General features: G+C 34.7%; 1 protein-coding gene across 1 annotated transcript in view; it reads right to left on the bottom strand.

Moving 5' to 3' along the window:
• The window catches only part of LOC137629594 (atrial natriuretic peptide receptor 1-like), a 1,161,427-nt gene that overhangs the window by 343,536 nt on the left and 795,597 nt on the right, over window positions 1–22,294 (bottom strand). The window contains 1 exon segment of the mRNA XM_068361051.1: window positions 18,932–19,007. Coding sequence (XP_068217152.1) covers window positions 18,932–19,007 — 76 coding nt within the window.

The following is a 22,294-nucleotide window of genomic DNA, read 5'->3' as shown; positions in this document are numbered from 1 at the left end:
TAGTGTTTTATTTCCAAACGTTGTTATCAAATGGTTAATTTTGAGTCATTAAATTTTTAAGAGCCATCGCGGATATCTTTCATGTTTTGTCTTCCAGATGTCGTCATATCTTAGTTATCTTTATAGCTTTTTCCTTTCAAATTACTTCAAGCTTATCAAATCTCTTTTATAGTCGGTTCTTCATAGATCCTGTAACGGATAACTGTACTTTATTTTCGCCGCCGTAACTTTGTATCTAGTTAGCTATCTTTTGATTGTTCTTCCAAAATAAATTCTACGGATATCTCATACGTTTCTTCGACTAGATGTTGTCTCACGTACGTTACCTCATCAGTCTTCATATTTCATACGAAATAACATATTTCTCTTGAGTTATCTTCCAGACGTTACAATGTGTTGACCTTTCGAGTCTTCCCCTTTAGATGTAGATATCACATATCTCTTTGACGTCCGTCTTTCAATCACTGTCATAACTTGTCTACTCTTATATTTTTCGTCTTTCAGAGGACTTGTCACGATAACCATTTGAGCCTTGCTTTTCATATATTACCAGAAGCTGATATCTTTATAGTCTTCGTCTCTCACGAGCATATCCACTTAGAACTATAGGCTCCCCAAACCCTGGCTCACATTTGCTGAAAGTTTGAACTTCTAAAGTTCTACAGATTCAACTACCAGATTAGGAAGATCATTGTACAACTTGATCACAGTTGGAATAAAACTTCTAGAACGCTGTGCAGTATTGGGCCTAATGATAACGAAGGCCTAACTATTAGAATTAACTAGATACGAACTAATTGAACGACGGTGCCAAAGATAAATATCTAGATCATGAATAAAAAATTCAATAGACCATAAATTCCTGTCCAACAAATTAAGATGAAAATCAAAAGTTGAAGACCAGATAGAACAAAACTCGAAACAAGGTAGGATGAAAGAATTAAAACACTTCTTCAGAATAGATTGATCACCGAACATCTTACAGGACTTTCTCTGTAGGCCAGTTTTTTTGTGCAATTAAAGAAGACAAAGACCTAATGTGTTTCTCAAATGTAAATTTGCTGTCGAGAATCACACCTAAAATTTTAAATAACATACAGTTAAAGAAACATTATCAATGCTGAGATCCAGATGTTGAGGAGCAACTGTCCTTGAACTACTTACAATCATACTTTGAGTTTTGTTAGGATTCAACTTCATGCCCCATAATTTGCACCATACCCTAATTTTAGTTAGATCTGTATTAAGGGATTTACTAGCCCCAGGTCGACAGTGTTGCAAAAAGAGTAGCATCCATCTGCATATGCAACGAGCTTATTTTCCAGGCCAAAGCACCTGTCATAAGTATATAGTATGAAAAGTAAAGTAATGGTCCTAAACCACTACCCTGAGGAACACCAGATATCGGATTCCTATACTCAATTTGGTGCCCATCAACAACAACTATTTGCGATCTATTACTTAAAAATTCAATAATGATGCTAAGAAAAGACCCATCCACTCCCAGCTGTTTGAGTTTGAAAACAAGGGGCTCATGATGAACACGGTCAAAGGCAGTACTAAAACCAAGGTCAATCATACGAACTTCCTGACCATAATCAAAGGATATCTGTACAGCATTGGAAATTGTAAGAAGGGTATCACATGCTCCAAGGCCTTTACGAAAGTCAAACTGTAAACTTGAGAACAGAGTATTATATTTAAATTCATGCGCAAGCAATCAAGTACATATTCAAGATGCACAACGCAACCAAGAGAGAATACATACGATACACCAAAATCTAGAGAAAATAACCTTTACTTAGCTAACTGTCCTTTACATAAATGGGTAACAAACTTAATCGGCACCCTAATATAAATTTAAGGGGCGTATATATCCATGACATCATTGTGATCTTATAAAGATGTTAGGATTAGAAAAGGTTAACTATTGCAAAAGCCCAATAAAATACATTATGCAATCGTAGTGGATTGGGGTCACTTTTTCCTAAGTTTTCTTTTCATGGTATCTTATCCTTTTGGTGTCTTATCCCTTAATATTAACTACTAATCAAACGTAAAAAAGTGTCTATTACACATCACTAAAAACACCTAATCAACCAACAGTTTCACTGATATTTCATGTAATATATTCTTACTGATGATTTCAAGAAAAAAAAGATGAAACTTGAAAAATATTGCTCGAAAGAAATGTCAGAAGAAGGAGTCCATAACTGGCCTCCGAAAACAAGACGTGAAAAACATCATTACTCTTTGTTCGACATATTTTAGGGCGTCTTAAGTACGGTGTTATGGACGTCATAAAATGGAAAACAAGCAGAGTCGGAAAATTCTTTCCCAAATACCGCTCCTAGTTATTTCAATATAATAATAACTCAATTTCTAGTAATGGAATTGTTTTTTAACAGCACTTGAAAGTATATTCCATCTGCCATTTCACTAATACATGATCAGCATCCTGGAATGTGTGGGTGAATTTGTAGATGGAGAGAGAGAGAGAGAGAGAGAGAGAGAGAGAGAGAGAGAGAGAGAGAGAGAGAGAGAGAGAGAGAGAGAGAGGAGAGAGAGAATCAACCCATCATAATACTTCCTAAGCATCAATTGCTTCCTAAAACATCACACTAAAATCATTAACAGTGTATTGCACCTTACAGGCATTTTCCAAGTCCCACTTAAGTAGATACTATTAAAGATTTCCCCCGGCCATATACCCCAAACGAAGTAGCGGGGTTCCTCGGGCTGATTTGGTATTACCCTAATTTCACGAGGTTTTGGAGAAATGCGAGACCCGTACATGCTTTAAAGAAACAAAAAGTAAGAAATTAGGGAGTGGAAGAATAAATGACCTTTCACCAATTGAAATCTGCCTCAACTAGCGATGAGTTTGATCGCCCGTTTTTAGTGACAAGAGATGGTAGTAGCTATTGGTGGCGTAATTTCTCACGAGACGATGGGGGCAGGGAGCGACCCGTTTGCTTTGCTTTCAGAGTATAGCAAGGGTCAGAAAGGAATTATAAGTACAGTTAGAATCAAAAGAACGCCGACAATCAGGGGAAATCTTTCGTCAGATGTCTCTAGTGTTGACAAAACGGACAAGGAGTTGCTCTTCTTACAACTTCTACGAAATGGGCGGAGCCTTCTCAAACCTTAGCGAATCAGACAGTAAAGGGCCGTCTTTGTTAGCAAAAGTATACAAATGTTACAAATCGAGTTGCCATATTTCAATTCTGTATAATCATAGGACGTCTCAACTTTTCAATACAAATACAAAACACACACACACACACACATACACACACACACACACACACACACACATATATATATATATATATATATATATATATATATATATATATATATATATACTATTTTTCAATTGCTACTTTTTTCGTAAGAGGGGCCAAGTAGACACTTTCCAGGGAAGGGGGGGGGGGGGGGGTTCTCCTTCTACCCCCCTGCCCCGGCCATTCCGTAACTGAGCAAATAGGAAAGTCATTTCTGTTTTAGGGGTTGTGGAGACAGGATGCTTGTAGACTCATGATACAGCCTGTAAGATATTGTATCATTGCCTAGTATTTATTTGATACCCGTCAATGTTCTAGTAAATTTGGCTAACCTAATTCATTATTAGTTGATTTGTAAAAGATAGCAGCAGTAAAATAAAATAGCTGCTGTTGATGTAAGGTCGATAAGTAACGAAATTCAAGTATTAACTTTGCATAATAGAAAATCGACGATGGATATAATAGATACTTATGACTGCAAAGCACCTTGAATACAATCAGAATTTATTATTTCGTATCGAAAATAACTTATATTGAGGTAGATAAGGACGCTATCACATTCTGACAAAGGGTTTAAAAAATTTGTTTTATTGACAAATCATAGTCTCAGAACGACATAATTTTCAGATTTTTTTTTTTTCATGAAACTATGATATACCTATTTTCCCAAAATGAATTCTATAATTTTTCCTGAAAATATACACGAATAGATGGCATAAGCACGAAATAATTCCCCATTCTAATACCCTGATTGTAAGTTATCAATGATTATATATTTGCTAGTAGCTTTATCTTGAAAAATTAAACAGCTTTGAGATCAAACCAACTTCTTATCAATTTCATGCACAAAGGTCTTATAACCTTGATTCAAATACGCTTAGCTTTGTATGATAAAGTCCTTATTTACAGTGTTCAAGTGCCCAAATTAGCCCAGCTATGGAGTGCTACATGTAGGTCTCTTGACCGGGTAAATTACGCAAGGTAGATGGGCGCTTAACAAGCGAAAAATGCATTACTGTCCGTGTAGCTCTAGTTCGGGTTGTTCGAGCAAAAGATATCCATACCAACTCCTCAGCCTATCAGGGTATTAGTTATACCACAATTTCTACAGCTGGTGCCGTGAGTAGGGGAAAGGAAAAACCCAATATTAAAATATCCCGGAAATAAAAGTTTGATTGTCCTTTTAATCACTAACTTATACAGCTGAGGAGCGATACTCATGGATTCCTAAATATTTTCTCTCATTCTTTAGATTTTATTTCCTGAGCTTCTTCCTTTATCCCCTGATTCATTATTTAATATGTGTTTCTTTCTATCATTATTTATTCATCTATTTATTAAATATTATCTTTAAAATGAATGCCCTTCTGCCTCGGTGCTCGTCTTAGGGCGTCAACTTTGGTTCTTAGCTTCTCTCTGTGCCTCCATAAAAGAAATCTCTCCCAAGCGGCAGCAGAAACACCTTCACTTGACCATTCCAACTTGGAATTATTTGATATTTGTGTGACACCAAGACAAGATATTCATTAGCTGGATTCCGGAATAAGGCATTTCGAGATCTGTATTTCATTTTCCTCTATCTTAGTTTTTACAATCTCCATCGAAGTAAAAGAAAAAAAAATTGCATCGTGAAGCATGCTTCCATGAATAATTGGTGCCCCTCAGATTTTATATACAATACATATCCCATTCCTCTATCATTATTCCAGTTAACGAAAATATCTTAGTCGATTTTAAAGCAACTGGTTAAATTTTCCTACAGAGCATTTAAGGTATATAGAGGAGTATAAAATATAATGATCAAACTATATGCAGCCGGACAAATGTTGGTATACGGATCCTTAAGGAAGCAAATCCTCCAAACGCCCAAAAGCAATTAGAGTTATTTTCCACCAAAATCACCCATTTTTAGGATAAGCATTTGATTCTAACAAAATAATCCTGATATTTATATCCTGTAATAACTATCGCCAATTTTGCCATTTAGTTTCGATAATTATCAAGTGAATAAAGCACTTACGACAAAGATTGAATTAGCAATGTAGTAAAGATTTTACTATATATGTTTAAGATTTTAGTTCAAATGGCAATGCTAATCCTTCAAGGCCAAGATAGCAGACGGTGAGATGACAAAGCTCAACAATGGGAATGTAAAATAAATGATGAATAAAGGGAAAGTGGCATAGAGTCTAAAGACTGAAACGGCGCATACCCCTGAATCTGAATAATTTGGGAAATATTTTACAATAAAGTATCCTCACATATTACGAAATGTTACATTCAATGAATATCTATAAACTGTAAGTAGTTTTTAGCAGTCAATCTATCATCTAAAAAATAACGATAAGCTTTTGGGAGCATAATACAATCATTTCTATTGGAAACATTGTATAATAATGACAAACAATATTTTGATATGCATAAATGTCTAAAAAGGAGTTTATGTGCTGTTACATTACTTCATTGACTAGAGTAAGCTCAAACCATTTGATCTCTCTCTCTCTCTGAACGTCCTTTATGTGGGTATAACTCATGTATGGTGTTTTTCATTAATATTTTTCAACATTGAAACATAATTGAAATTACTTTTTTGTTCATCGGTAACTTGAACAAGACTAATGTTAAATTAATCAAATATAGCTGTTAATGGAAGGAATTGTTTAGCTACGACACTCCAATATTTTCTACATGATTTTGTGGGTTCAATATATATATATATATATATATATATATATATATATATACACATATATATATATATACTGTATATATGTGTATGTATACTGTATATATATACATACATATATATATATATATATATATATATATATATATATATATATATGTGTGTGTGTGTGTGTGTGTGTGTGTGTTTGTGTATTCAGTATTTGTAGTGGATATTTGAGACGTCAAATGATAACTGAGAATGAAATATGGCAACTCGATTTGTAACATTTCAATGCTTGCGCTAACAAAGACAGCCCTTTACTGTCTTTGATTCACCAAGGTTGGAGAAGGCTCCGCCCATTTCGTAGCAGTAGTAAGAGGAGCAACTCGTTGTCTGTTTTGTCATGGGAACACTAGAGACATCTGACGACAGATTTCCCCTGAGTGTCTGCGTTCTTTTGATTCCAACTGTACCTTCGATAGAGAGGCATTGGCCATTCTTTGGGTTCTGGAGAGGCATCGATTCTTTATGAGGCATCGATTCTTTTTATTAGGTCAGCCCATTAGGTTGCAAACTTATCATCGGCACTTGTATGATTTATTTTACAAGGGAGACTTGACATCTAGACAAAAGAGGTGGATTGAAAAATAGTTTAACAAAGATGTTTGCCCACATAGAGGGTAACCCTGGCAAAAGTAGCAGACGCAATCTCCTGAGTCACAATAATAGGATTAACTACTAGGTCACAAAAGAGGAACGAGAAAGTCCCAAAATGTTGGGTTAGTCAATCAGAAAAGCATTTCAGATAGAAAACGGTAAAGTTTTCGCGATGACCAATCAAATGAGAGAGAGAGAGAGATTCAAGATTCATAGTCCTCAACCTAGTAGGCCTGAGTCTTCCAACTCTTCTAAAGCCTTGTGGAGTCCATTTGAAAGTTTGGTGAACTAACCTCTCTTGGGAAGTGAGAAGAGCATGCCCAAACCATCTCTATCTGCCCTTCACTATGATCTCATCCACCTATGACACTCGAGTAATCTCTCTTATAGTTTCATATCTAATCCTGTCCTGCCATTTAACTCTCAATATTCTTCTTAGGGTTTTGTTCTCAAATGTACAAAATCTGTTGGATATTGTTTCATTACCATACCATGACCTGTCAATACAATATCACCGATTTCACTAAACTGCTGTATAGCTTGATTTTATGTTATTTCAAGCGATTTGATTTCCAAATTTTACTTAACCAAAACTCTAATTCTAAAGACCCTGTATTGGAGATCATTGTTCCTAAATACTCAAATGATTCTACCTAAATAATCTTTTCTCCTTCCAATGATATTTCATCTTCCATCGCATACTCTATCATCATCTCTGCCTTTCTTCTATTAATCTTCAGCCCAACCTCATACATTCTGGTAGGCAAGCATTGCTTTTTCATAGTCCACAAATGCCATCAAAATTAGATTTTCATATTCTATGAATTGCTGTATAACATGTATCAAATTAAAAATTTGGTCAGTACATCTTCTACCTTTTCTAATTCCAGCTTATTCATTTCTCAGCTTTTCACCAATCTTTCTCTCCAGTGTCTCTAGAATAAGCATACTATTTACGTTCATAACAACTGACGTAAGTTTTATGCCTTTGTAATTATTGCAATTAGTCCGGTCTCCTTTTTTTTTTGGCATTTTCACCAACACTCTAACTTCCATTCATCAGGCTTTGCCTCTTCATGCAACATTCTACAAAATAATTTTGTAAGTACTCTGGGAGTCACTTCATTTTCAGCCAGTAACATCTCGGCAGTTATTCCATCATATCCGGGGGCTTTCCATCTCTTTAGTGTTTTAGGGATAGCCTCAACTTCAAACACACTGAATACATTCATGGATACATCAAGGTCTTAGGAGATCATAGTTCCTAAATATTCAAATGATTCCACCTCATTAATCCTTTCTCCTTCCAATGATATTTCATCTTCTATTGCATATTCCGTTCTCATCATCTCTGTCTTTCTTTTATTTACCTTAAGCCCAACCTCATGTGATATTTCATGCATTCTGGTCAGCTAATTTCCTGTTACCAATCTAATTTCCTATTACCAATCCAGTCCAATCCTTCTTCACTATCCCCAAATGTTCTATGCATTATAAAATCATGAGGAGTATAAACAACATAGGTGACCATATTCCCTTGGAGTACTCCACTGTTCACTGGAAATTAATTTGATAGGACTTCATTAACATTAACTTTGCACTTGCTATGCTTATGAACAGAAATAATAAAATTTGCATATTTAAGAGGAACTCCATTATAATGCAAGACTCTCCACAAAACTGGCCGTTGCACACTTTCACAGGCTTTTTCATAGACCACAAATGTCATCAATAGTGGATTTCTATATTCTACACACTGTTGCACCAAATGTCTTAAAATGAAAATTTGGTCAGTGCAGCTTCTACCTTTTTTAAATCCTACTTGTTCATCTCTCGGCTCTTCATCAATCTTTCTCTCTTGTCCCTTTAGAATGGGTATACTATATATTTTCATGACAATTGACCTCAGTGTGATGCCTCTGTAACTATTGCAATCAGTGAGATCTACTTTTTTTGTCATTTTCACCAACACTCCAAGCTCCCATTAATCAGGTTTTGCCTCTTCACGCCACATTCTACCAAATAACCTGGGCACATCAAGGTCTTCCTGAGATTTAGGTATATCAATCAAATTATAACACAATAAGTATATATGTATATTTGTGGATGTATTCACTCGTTACACTCATACTTAAATAATGTTGGATAAAGCAGTAAATTCAATGGCCCAGATTCTGTGATCTTTCATTACTAGGTTTGGTTGCCCAAAAATTTTGATAGGTGATAACAGCCTCGATTTTATAAATATGGTGACGAATTTAGTCACGGACTTCGTGATACCGGAACATTTTTCCGTGATCACGTATAGGCCTTCAGCTAATGGCTTAGTGGAATCCCATAATAGGGAAGTGGTACGAGTTTAACGTTACTTTGTGGCTGATGACCCCAATCATTGGCCCGCCATGCTCCCTACGGCTGAGGTAGCCTTGAACATTGAATATAATGCATCGCTAAGAGGCACTTCCTACTTTTTAGTGTATGGTCATGATCCTGTATTACTGTGTGCAGTCCTATCAATTCACAATTGCTGAATTACTCAACTGAGCAATACCGAGTGTATTTATTAAATCTGTTATGGATAGTAAAGAACACCAATGAAGGTTTATGAAAAGAGCTAGTGAAACAACACAGCTCAAAGAATGACAAACAATTCAAAGCTGCACTGGTCAAGATATTTGTGGGCGATCGTGTGTATTTGAAATGATTACAACCTAGGAAATATTAACTAGAGACATCGTATTTGGATCCGTGCCGAGTAAAGACGAATAAATCTAGCACATAAGTAATACCAAACATTTTTAGTGGGGCAGTGTCTGAACATCATCAGGCACACATACACGTGGTTCCAGAATATGTAGTTTTCAAGTGTCGATCAGAGTGTATTCCCCTTTTCCCTATGTAGCGACATTCCCTGAGTTGACGAGTATGAAATTTTTACTGTTGTTGTTTGAACAGATCTCATTTATTCCTTTGAAATGTGTTACACATAAACTTGATGATGAAGAATGTGTTCTTAGTGTGTGCTTAATGTAGAGGTAAGTGCTGTGACAGTATTACTCTGTCTAGTAATATTTATAACATACTGCTGAGTGAACCTGATATGTAAAAAGAGGCCAAAGAGGGCAGGCATGATCCGTCAGTGGGATGCTTTATCAAGAAAGTATTCATATGGTTCCTGGTTGCACGGATAGGCCGGTTCTCGAAGGGCAAGTGCCTAAGGGCGGGGGGCGAGGCAGTACTAGAGAATGTGTAGATGTGAATACCTTATACTCAGATTTTTAACAAATCAGAAGCAGGGAAGCTGAATGATTTTCTCCAGAATGGCCACTGACCACCAAATGATAGTTGCAAGTGCAAGTGATTTTGAAAATGGCGAAATGGTTATGGTGGTTTGTGTTCCAAAATTATGCCGTACACCCGGACAAGTAAATTCGAGGGATGAAGAAATGCCTATGCCTATTCCTATCCCGCTGCATTGCCCCTAACTAGAGGGAGGTTGTTTAAAGGTTTTAGAAGCCTCTCATTAATGGCAAAGGCAAGAGACAGAGACAGTGCTCTAGCAAGCAGGACGAATACCCTAGAGACTGACCATATTCATATGATTAGCACCCGAGCCCAGTCTCCACCTAAGCTATGACAAGAGAGGTACAGGCAATGGCTGCTGATGACTCAGAGGGTAGACCCATTCTTATATCACAACGAAGGGGCGGATGCAGACACTACAAGAAACTATTGAGCTTGAGCAGGACTCAAACCTTAGTCTGGTGATCGCCTGGCAGGGACGTTTCCAATACCGATATTGATATGATTTGGGTATTCTGTTTGGGTATTCTATTATTATTATTATTACTTGCTAAGCTACAACCCTAGTTGGAAAAGCAAGATGCTACAATCCCAGGGACTCAAACAGGGAAAGTAGCCCACTGAAGAAAGGAAACAAGGAAATTAGAAAATTAAATAACAATTAAAATATCTATGAACAGTTACAACAATTAAAATAAATATTTCTTATATAAACAATAAAAACATTAACGAAATAGGAGGAAGAGAAATAAGATAGAATAGTGTGCCCGAGTGTACCCTCAAGCAAGAGAACTCTAACCCAAGACAGTGGAAGGCCATGGTACAGAGGCTATGGCACTGCCCAAGAATAAAGAACAATGGTTTGATTTTGGAGTGTCATTCTCCTAAAAGAGCTGATTACCATAACTAAAGAGTCCCCTCTACACTTACCAAGAGGAATATATCCACTGAAAAATTACAATGCAGTAGTTAACCTCTTGAGACAAAAATTGTTTGTTAATCTCAGTGTTGTCAGGTGTATGAGAACAGAGGAGAATATGTAAAGAATAGGCCAGACTATTCGGTGTAAGTGTAGGCAAAGAGAAAATGACCCGTAACCAGAGGGTAGGATCCTATGTAGTGGGAGAAGGACATTCCAAAATCAAACCATTGTTCTCTTAATCTTAGATAGTACTATAGCCTCTGTACCATGATTTTCCACTCTCTTGGGTTAGAGTTCTCTTGCTTGAGGGTACACTCGGGCACACTATTCTATCTTATTTCTCTTCCTCGTATTTTGTTAAAGTTTTTATAGTTTATATATGAGATATTTCTTTTAATCTCGTTGCTCTTCTTGGAATATTTAATTTTTCTTTGTTTCCTTTCGCCACTGAGCTATTTTCCCTGTTGGAGTCCCTGGGCTTATAGCATACTGCTTTTCCAATTAGGGTTGTAGTTTAACAAGTAGTAATATTAATAATAATAATAATAATAATAATAATAATAATTTATATATATAAATGAAATATTGTTTATAAAAATATACAAAACAAATAGAAAATAATTCCACTAATTTCTTTTTATGACCTTTGTAATTATTTTTAGTAAGTAGAATTTTTCCAGGGCACCACCCAACCGTTGAGATACTACCGCTAGAGAGTTATTGGGTCCTTTGACTGGTCAGACAGTATTATTATTATTATTATTATTATCATTATTATTATTATTATTATTACTACTTGTTAAGCTACAACCCTAACTGGAAAAGCAGTATGCTATAAGCCCAAGGACGCCAACAGGGAAAATAGCTCAGTGAGGAAAGGAAACAAAGAAAAATTAAATATTTTAAGAGCAACGAGATTAAAAGAAATATCTCCTATATAAACTCTAAAAACTTTAACAAAATAAGAGGAAGAGAAATAAGATAGACTAGTGTGCCCGAGTGTACCCTCAAGCAAGAAAACTCTAACCCAAGTTATATATATATATATATATATATATATATATATATATATATATAAATACACATATACACACACATACACACACACACACACACACACACACACATATATATATATATATATATATATATATATATATAACACGTGTATGTGTATGTTCTTGTAAGAGGAAGTCAGTAATTATACGCCTTGCATCAAGAAAACAAGGGTACATGACAGCATAGAAAATGCTCCTCTAAAAGGATCTGTCATTCCTTAAATGGGACTAATGAATCGCAAAAGGGAGAGAGAGGGTGGTTGAAGTGATAAGGGTGGATGAGGCGGTGGTTAAAAAGTGTCTGATTACGGTAGGGGCGCTGTTGGCTGGATCCGTTCGCTGCTTAATGAGTGGTGTCTAAAAATGGATCAAAATTTGTAACCAATCAAGATTTTCAAATAATGTCACTTCCTTTATCAAATTTTCTGCTCTTTTTTAAAAAAAGAAAAAAAACATTTTTGGTCATTAATGAGCATGATAGGAGGGTTAAATATTTAAAGTCGAGTAGCTGTTAATCTATTTAGAAAATTGATTGAAGCATTAAACATGCTGAAGGGATTGCAAATGGCGTAGTTCAATTAGTGACGCTGTTATTTGGTAAATTTTCAGTTCGCTGTTCGTTGAACTTTTACTTTATTTCAAACTTTCTATGATTCTTTCGCATTGCTGAGCTTTAACCAAATAATTCTTAATATCAGAAAAAGTAGCGATAAGAGCAGGAAGATAAAAAACATTAAAAAGCCTATGTTTAACGCAACATTTTACAGTACTTAGATGATTGAGAACTAAAACCATTTCAGATTATCATTTGATCATTATTATTACTATTATTATTATCATTATTAACCAAGCCACAACATTAGCTGGGTCAGCATGAGGCTACAAGCACAAGGGCTGCTATCAGGAGAGTAGTCTCAGTAAAAAGAATCAGTGGAGTACATATATATTTTATAACAGAAATAACAAACAATGCAAGGCTGAAATTCTATTGAAGCTTCAAATATAAATTATCGTACCTCTGTTATTGAAGCTTCAAATATAAATTATCCTACCTCTCTTATTGAAGCTTCAAATACAAATGATCGTACCTCTGTAGAAGTGGGTGAAGTGAAATAACAAGAAATTGGAATGAGAAATGAGATCAATGTAGCCTGTTCACTTAATTTAGATACTGCTGGATAAAATACGGTGATACTGAGTAGCTATAAACATCACAAAAGAAAAGGCGCCGTTGTTAGGACCCTGGTACAATTATTTACTTTTAAATAAGAAATTTAAAAACTGAAACAGAGGAATTACAGCGACTTTAGTAATGCCTATCAGCCAAAACTATATGATTGCATATTGTTTATATTATTTCCAATTGCTATTGTTGACAGTCCTTTCATCAACACTAAAGGCGGTGGAGTACTTATAATACCTATATTTCGTATTGAAAAATTGGGACATGCAGCTAGGTATTCAACTATTTCATATCTACCAGGCTCACTCTGTGTCTTGAGCTAACGTTATCATTACCATCTGGTATTTAACATGGAAACAATAATTATTATCATCATCATCATCATCATCATCATCACCCAAGTTACAATCCTAATTGAAAATGCAGAAATCTAAATTTCCTAAGGCCCAAATAGGGAAAGCAGCCTCTTACGGGCAATGTAACCATGAAGTAAAGAATAAAACAAATAAAGATCTATAACAAAGCTACTAACGGAAAAACTATGAAACGAGATTCATGTCTATAGCAGAAACGTATTTGCTCCAACTTTATCTTTCCGAAGTTCGATCAATTCAACTAAGTCATCAGCAAAATCATTCTACAGGAAAAAAAATCTTCTAGAAGATCGTGTTGCAGTGGGCCTCATGGAAGAACAAGCAAGACTAAAAATTAACTACATATCCCGTGCTATGTGGTGCGGTGGCATTGAGTTATAAGATCAGTATGTAAATGATGATCATAATCTTTAAAAATTAGAATTCATGCATAATGAACTAATCGAACCATGGTGACAGAGATTTATACTTTAATTGATAAGAGTTATGACATATCATGAACAGCTTACTCTATTTTAATCTATAATGAAATTGGACGATGATTAGAAGTTAATCTCTGTGGATTAGGCTTGGGTAATCAGTGAATACGAAGTCCAGGCAATTACCAAAGTTGTGTGAACTAATTTACGATTTGCTCTCAGCCAGATTAAGAAGTAAAACTGAAACCACTCAAGCCCTGGCAATGGGAACGGGAATGAGAAGCAGAATTCAATCTATCCTTCGGGTGAACACTAAAATCACCAGAAAAATAAAATATCACCAACGAACGCAAAATTAACCTAGAAAATTTCCCAAAGAATACATAAACCATAAACAAAATTCCACAGTTGCTGAGAAATTAAGAAAAATGATAATGACAGGACAAAAGTGCATCAGACTGCAAATAAATTATCAGAAAGATTGTTGCAATGTTTTGTGGCAAACATAAAAGAGTTTCATTATTGGCAATGTGACATCATCACTTAAACAAATCATGGATGTACACCTTCAAAAAGAACAGGCACAAAGGTTGATAGCAGAAATTCTCTACTGAAATCGAGATGCTTAAACAGCAACATATGATAGCAAAATCATGAACCCTATTGTTAAAAAAAGGAAAAAAAAAAACTCAGCCCATTGAACAATTGTCTAAAACATGAAGATCTAGGAAGGAAGTTGACACTTGACTAATGGAAAAATTAAACATCAAGCATATGGCTCTCAAACTATCATGATCTCTGAAGATTTAAGAGGCAGAGTGAAGAGTGAGATTCCTGCAAATAATAGTTGGAGTCATCAAAGGTAAAAACGAGCATTGTCAAGTCACCTGAATCATAAACACAGTCTTAGATATAGTCCACAGAGTGAAACATGGTATAAATCGATAATGAAATATGTACTTTCTTCTGGTCTTCAGTGTCCTTTCCTCTACTTGCAATATTTAACTTTTCTATATTAAATCTCTACTACATAGTAGGTTGGCCAGGGCACCAGCCGCCAGTTGAGATACTACCTTTGACTGGCCGGACAGTACTACATTGAATCCTTCTCTCTGGTTACGGTTCTTTCCCTTTGCCTACACATACACTGAATAGTCTGGCCTATTCTTTACACACTCTCCTGTCCTCATACAGCTGACAACACTGTGATTATCAAACAATTCTTATTCACCCAAGGGGTTAACTACTGCACTGTAATTGTTCAGTGGATACTCTCCTCTTGGTAAGGGTAGAAGAGACTTTAGCTATGGTAAGCAGCTCTTCTAGGAGAAGGACACTCCAAAATAAAACCACTGTCCTCTAGTCTTGGGTAGTGTCATAGCCTCTGTACCATGGTCTTCCACTGTCTTGGGTTAGAGTTCTCTTGCTTGAGGGTACACTCGGGCACACTATTCTATCTAATTTCTCTTCCTCTTGTTTTGTTAAAGTATTTATAGTTTATTTAGGAAATATTTATTTTAATGTTGTTGCTGCTCTTGAAATATTTTGTTTTCCCTTGTTTCCTTTCCTCACTGGGCTATGTTCCCTGTTGGGGACCCTGGGCTTATAGCACCATACTTTTCCAACAAAGGTTGTAGCTTAGCAATTAATAAAAACAATAATAATAGGACTATAATAAATATTCTATTTCCAATTGGGGTACAGTGATTAACCGAATTGCTTTATCTACATAATGAGTAATCTCATTTTCTAAGCTGCGTCTAAACTAGTAACAACTTGAAGGAACGATAAGCACTTCATTATTTTCTGTAAGAATGCTACCTTCCATAAGATGGCTCAACAGAGCCATGGTAATCAAAGTTAGAGTACCTAAATAAGCAGATAGGTTTGTAATTGATGAAATTTTCTATAATCCCTCGGAACTTATAGTTTGGCAATATTTTGATCAAGAATATTACTACTTCAATAAAGAGTGAAAGATTGAATGATTCTACAGATCAAGAAAATATGCGAGAGAAACGTTGTATACATCATATGAAGAGCCGAACTGGATCTCAACAACGTCAACAACCTTGAACGTTTCTAATGTCCTTCCAGCATAAAACAAAATCGGTCAAATTTAATTCAGGAAAAAATGCAAGAGAAAGGAACATCACAAAAAGACTGGTTAACCCTAAATGAACAATCAAATAGTTTCAAAGGATTACTGCAATTCTTCTCATCATAGCAGAAAACTATTTGCTTTCCACTGACTTTTGGAAAACCTTTATGGGTTCAACTAAGAGCGAAAAAAATAACTATATCAAGAACATATCAAGCTTACAATCTTAAGCTTGTCTACATGAATCGTCAAGTAAGCTAACCTTTGAAGAGAATTTTTTATTTTATTATGGTAAAGTTTAATTTCATCCCGTATTCTATAGAGTTAAATCTTGATTTCCAACTGGAAATACGAGCAACAAATGATTTCTTCCCCATTTTCATGTCCTGATCTACTCACTATTTTCAAGGGGTTGTGTAAGAATTACAATATAGACCCATTTGTAATATTTTTGAATGGAAATTATACTAAGAAAATTCAATTTTAAAAATTACAATGTATATATCTGATAAACAAAAACTAAGCCTTATCTCTCAGAATTTCATAATTACAGTAATAGCATGAGCAATGATTTCAAATTCAAATCAAGGAGCGGTGAAGTCTTTTCTTACTAAGTATTAGTCATTTAATTGTAAAATATAACACGCCCCACCCGAATATCATGGAACAAAAGAACATTGAGATAACCTTGTTAATACGATAAACCATGTAAGATCATAAAAGCTGCACTTCATGATGCATGGCAAAGAATTTCAATAGCAAGAGTAATTCTCCAATCATGATTAAAGACTATGAAAGGGTAGCAATTAAAACCTGGGTGACGTTAGGTCAATCCGTAATAGACCCCCGAGCTTACAAGTTGAATTTACATAGCAACCTAGCAGCTAAAATATTCATTATTTAACGTCACCATGAGAGAAATGCAAATTACGTGTGCTGGCAGAGAGTATACATGCAAATGGCAACGGTGGATGAATATCTAACATCACTTTCAGCATGGATTGCACATTGCAGCAACCATGATGAATGTGGTCTGGGCAAATATTCAAGTCAATTTGTGTAAAGCCGCCAAAATAATATTCTAGATCAGTGACACGTGGCCGTAAATCGCTCCTGCAGAGTCTTTGCAATTGGAAAAATATTTCATCTCTCTCTCTCTCTCTCTCTCTCTCTCTCTCTCTCTCTCTCTCTCTCTCTCTCTCTCAACCAATGATAAATGCAAGCTGTCACAAAAACGTTATCTGGTAACTTAGTAAAGAATGCAATAAAATGGTAAAAATTGAAAAAAAATAATACAAATTATTTCCAATAAAAGCTAAAAAAAAAAAAATCAATTACTCTACTCTAAACTGAACGAGTTATAGTGTAAACTCCTCTAAATTGATCGCATTATAATGTAACCTACCCTAAATTGAACGTGTTATAATGTAAACTCCTCTAAATTCATCGCGTTATAATGTAAACTACTCTAAATTGAACGTGTTATAATGTAAACTACTCTAAATTAAATGCGTTATAATGTAAACTATTCAACATTGAACGCATTATGATGTAAACTACTATAAACTGAATGCGTTATAATGTAAACTACTGTGAATTGAACGTGTTATTATGTAAACTACTCTAAATTGATCGTGTTATAATGTAAACTACTCTAAATTGAATGTGTTATAATGTAAACTACCCTAAATTAAATGCATTATGATGTAAACTATTCTAAATTGAACGCATTATGATGTAAACTACTCTAAACTGAATACGTTATAATGTAAACTACTGTAAATTGAACACTTTATAATGTAAAGTACTCCAAATTGAATGCGCTATAACGTAAACTACTCTAATTTGAACGAGTTATACTGCAAACTAATCTAAATTGAATGCATTTCAAAGTAATTTAATCTATATTGAGCGCATTATAATGTAAACTATTCTAAATTGAAAGCATTATAATGTAAACTATTCCAAATTGAATACGTTATAGTGTAAACTATTCTAAACTGAATGCATTATAATGTAAACTATTCTAAATTTAATGTGTTATAATGTAAACTATTCTAAATTGAATGCGTTATAATGTAAACTATTCTAAATTGAATGCGTTATAATGTAAACTATTCTAAATTGAATGCGTTATAATGTAAACTATTCTAAATTGAATGCGCTATAATGTAAACTATTCTACACTGAAAGCATTATAATGTAATCTACTCTAAATTGAGCCCAGTATTATGTAAACTACTCTAAACTGAATGCGTTATTAATGTACACTACTCTAAATTGAACGCGTTATAATGTAAATTAATCTAAATTGAACACCATTATAATGTAATCTACTCTAATTGAGCACAATATAATGTAAACTACTCTAAATTAAAAGCATTATAATGTAACCTACTCTAAATTGAGGGTGTTATAAAATAAACTACTCTAAATTGAACACGTTATTATATAAGCTACTCAAAAATTAAATGCGTTATTATGTAAACTATTCTAAATTGAACGAGCTATAATGTAAACTACTCTAAATAGAGCGCTTGATAATGCAAACTATTCTAATGTGAACACATTATAATGTAAAGTACTTTAAACTGAACACATTATCATGAAAACTACTCTAAATAAAGCACGTGATAATATAAACTACTCTAAATTGGATGCGTTATAATGTAAAGTAATCTAAATTGAACGCATCACAATGTAATATACTCTAAATTTAGCGCGTTATAATGTAAACTACTCTAAATTGAACGCGTTATAACAAATTACTCTAAATTGAATGCATTATAATCTAAACTTCAAAAATTGAGCTCGTTATCATATAAAATACTCTAAATTAAACCCATTATAATATAAACTACTTTAAGTTGAACGCGTTATAATGTAAGTTGGCAACATAACTTCATCACTTTATGGTGCCAGTTTGTGCCTAGCGGTATTATACATAAGGAAAGCATACCTGTAAATGAACACGCTCCCCACGGCCATTGCAACAACCAGCAGAGCCAAGAGCCCGGCCACGATGCTCCAGGGACCTGAAAGAAAAGATAATCCGATTTGAAAGAGAAAAATAGTCACGTATTATGCAAAGGTAATCCGATTACACTCATATGAAATTAGGTGAGGACAAGAATACCAAAATGGAAGCGTGATTTTCGGCAAGAGAATTAAAGGTTATACGACACGAGAGGATGGTATCCGTATAACATTAGCATTAATCTGAATAGAAAACCTCGCAATAAAAAGTTAAAATAACTAGATGGTAGGAAAAAAATTATTGTGAATATGAAAAGTACTCCGATAAAATAATAAGGTTAAGCAATGACAGGGAAGATGAGGATGTGTTACGAAGAGGATAAGGCTATCTTGATAAGGTAGAAAACAACATTATCCAGGCCACGTAAGAAGGAAACCCAGCACTAAAAGAAAGAAAAATCTGATAAAACAATTGCGATCCTTCCACGTGGTGAAGAAAAAGTTCATCCACTAATTTTTCACACTTCAGTGAGAGGGAAGGTAACCTTTAAAAGAATGAAAATGCAAAGTGTTATCAGTGGAAGATTATTGGATCTTGCAAATTCGTTTTCATAGTTGAATATTCAGCAAAAATCAGAGTATACAATATATTTATAAAAGTTTTATGAGAGAGCAACTCGCAGTTTCAGCCTACTACAGGCCTTCCCAAAAAATAAAAATGGGGAAGAGAAAATAAAAACCTGGAGTGGATATACAAAATAAAAGCAAGTAAACCTGTGTCAGAGAACAAATGAAAATGATAAAAGGCAGAAATATGAAAACGTGAAAACAGTAACACTTGAAGTTAAAAAAAAAAAAAACAGACAGAAGGATAAATATATTTTAAGGTAATGATAATGTCAAGAGAGATATCAATAATCTATTCCCTATCAAAGTTCTGGATATGGAAGCCATTCTTTCCCTTTGGATGAAAAATGCTACTTCTAATGAGGTGGAGGTTCATCATCACCGTAAGATAGGAAGCACATCCCTCTCTTTACCATATATCCTACCCGATATTTTCTTTTCGAAACATGATTAGACCAGCCAGGATTTATTATTATTACCTCCGCCAAGAAGATTATTTTTTCTAGTTTATTTATTTCTCTGTGTCTGTGGAAAGGATTACGTCAAAACTACTCGACGGATTTTGACGAAATTTTCACCACACATAGAACTTAGGGCATGGACGACCCCATTAAATTGTGGAGATGATCCGAATCCGGATTCTAGATAGGAATTTGCACTTTTCACAATTTTAAGGAACAGGATTACGTCAAAACTGCTCAACAGATTTTGACGAAATTTTCACCACATATAGATCTTAGGTCATGGACAACCCAATGGAATTTTGGAGACGATCCGGATCCAATTCTAGTTTATTTATTTCTCTGTGTGTCTGTGGACAGGGTTACGTCAAAACTAATCGACGGATTTTGACATAATTGTAACAACAGACAGATCTTAGGTCATGGACGACCCCATTAAATTCCGGAGATGATCTGGATCCGGATTCTAAATCCAGATTTCAATTTTTTCACCATTTTAAATATGACGCCAAAACAAATTGACGGATTTTGACAAAATTTCTACTACAGATAGACCTTATGCCATGGACAACTTTATTAACCTTTGGCGGAGGTCAGAAATCTCTGATTGTTCTTATGATTATCATCAACATCATTATCTACAGTGAAATTCGACCGTAAAACTTTTGCCAAAGCACATTAAAATGGCGATCAACAAAAAAAATTTGGTAGGGTTTTGAAAGCGCTATGTATTAAATTAGATGACGTTTTAATCAAAATATTATTACTATTATTATTTTCATCACCGTTAATAGTATCATTTTGTCGTCGTTGTTGATGAATACCTCCTGTTAAATCATTTAGGCAAAATACAATTTTGTGTATATATCACACTATCAACATAAAAGAGTACAGTAATCACGTTACGTAATTACTTGCACATGTCTAAAATTTTCCTTTTATTTACTCAATCCTAGAAATCAAAATTTTATGCTCTGCTGAGTAATGGCTGACATAAACATCCATAAGCTAAAGATGCTCAAACATTAAAAGGAACGAGTGACATTTAGCCAGACATAAAAAGGTTAAGCTAGCTGTGATAAACATCATATATAATCGAGGAGGACCCTTGGAGTGCAATATTCGCTGATGACATTGGTTTAGTACACCTAATTAGAGGAGGATCTGGATTGAAAATAGAAATGTGGAGACAGACACGATTGGGTTGATTTCTGATTATAGGCTATATAGCCTTCCAGCCCCCTTGTGCAATTGGGGGAAAAACTAGCAGTTACAGTACGAAGCAAAGGTTAAGAGGATGGACAGCAAAAAGGAAGAAAGGAATTAGGATACATAAAGTTAATGCAGTTAGGTGCCAAAAGAATGATGCAAAGACATTCAAGTAATATCCCCAGTGCACTGCATGGTGTACACTGACGGCTCTATCCCCATATGCAGACAGGCTCTTGAAGATTGAGGACTGAATATAAGCAGGACAAAGGCAGAATACCTATGGAAGGGAGGAGGGGAAAACAAGCTACAGTCAAATTAGGCTTGCATGATATCAAGAGGGTTAGATCCTTTAAACATCTAAGACCAAATGGAACAGAAGATGGAGAATATGGAGTCAGAAAATAAACAACAGAATACAGTGTACATGGATGGATTCGAGAGTATCAAGATTGTTGTGTGACAACGGAATTACTGTACAGTATACTTAAGAAGTAAAATCGTAGGAGGGCGTTAATTTCTAGAGGAAAACAATATTACATGGGTGAAATTGAGGAATTGAAGCATGTGTTCTCCACATAAACATCTGTCTATATATAGAAAGCTAATGAACAAAAAGCTCCTTCGTAGTACTATTAAAGCTGTGTAAGAAAATGCAAGGAAGCACAGGTAGCATAAGGATATGTTTATTTCAGAGTTATCAGGTACAGGGTTTCCAATTCAAGACATTTATAGAAGAGAAACAGTTTAAAGGGTTAAGATTTTTTAGAATTCTGCATCGTGCCCAAATCTTTCCACCAATTAGTGGCTAATTCCAGATATAAAGGCTTATTAACAACGTTAACTAAAATTGAGGGAAAAAAAATAGAATTACTTACGTAAAAACTAATTACGTTACTTTATTTCCAGGGTTACAATCTTGCTCTTCGTAAGGCTTAAAATTTCTAATTTGAGAGTTCTAATCTCAGACCACCAAAGAAAATAAATCTTGCTTTAATAATGAAATAACCATCAATAAGATATTACCGTTCTTGTTGCTTAAATTTAGC

This window comes from Palaemon carinicauda, chromosome 37 (assembly GCF_036898095.1).
Source record: "Palaemon carinicauda isolate YSFRI2023 chromosome 37, ASM3689809v2, whole genome shotgun sequence".
NCBI lineage: Eukaryota > Metazoa > Arthropoda > Malacostraca > Decapoda > Palaemonidae > Palaemon > Palaemon carinicauda.
This window is presented reverse-complemented; position numbering and strand designations above follow the sequence as displayed.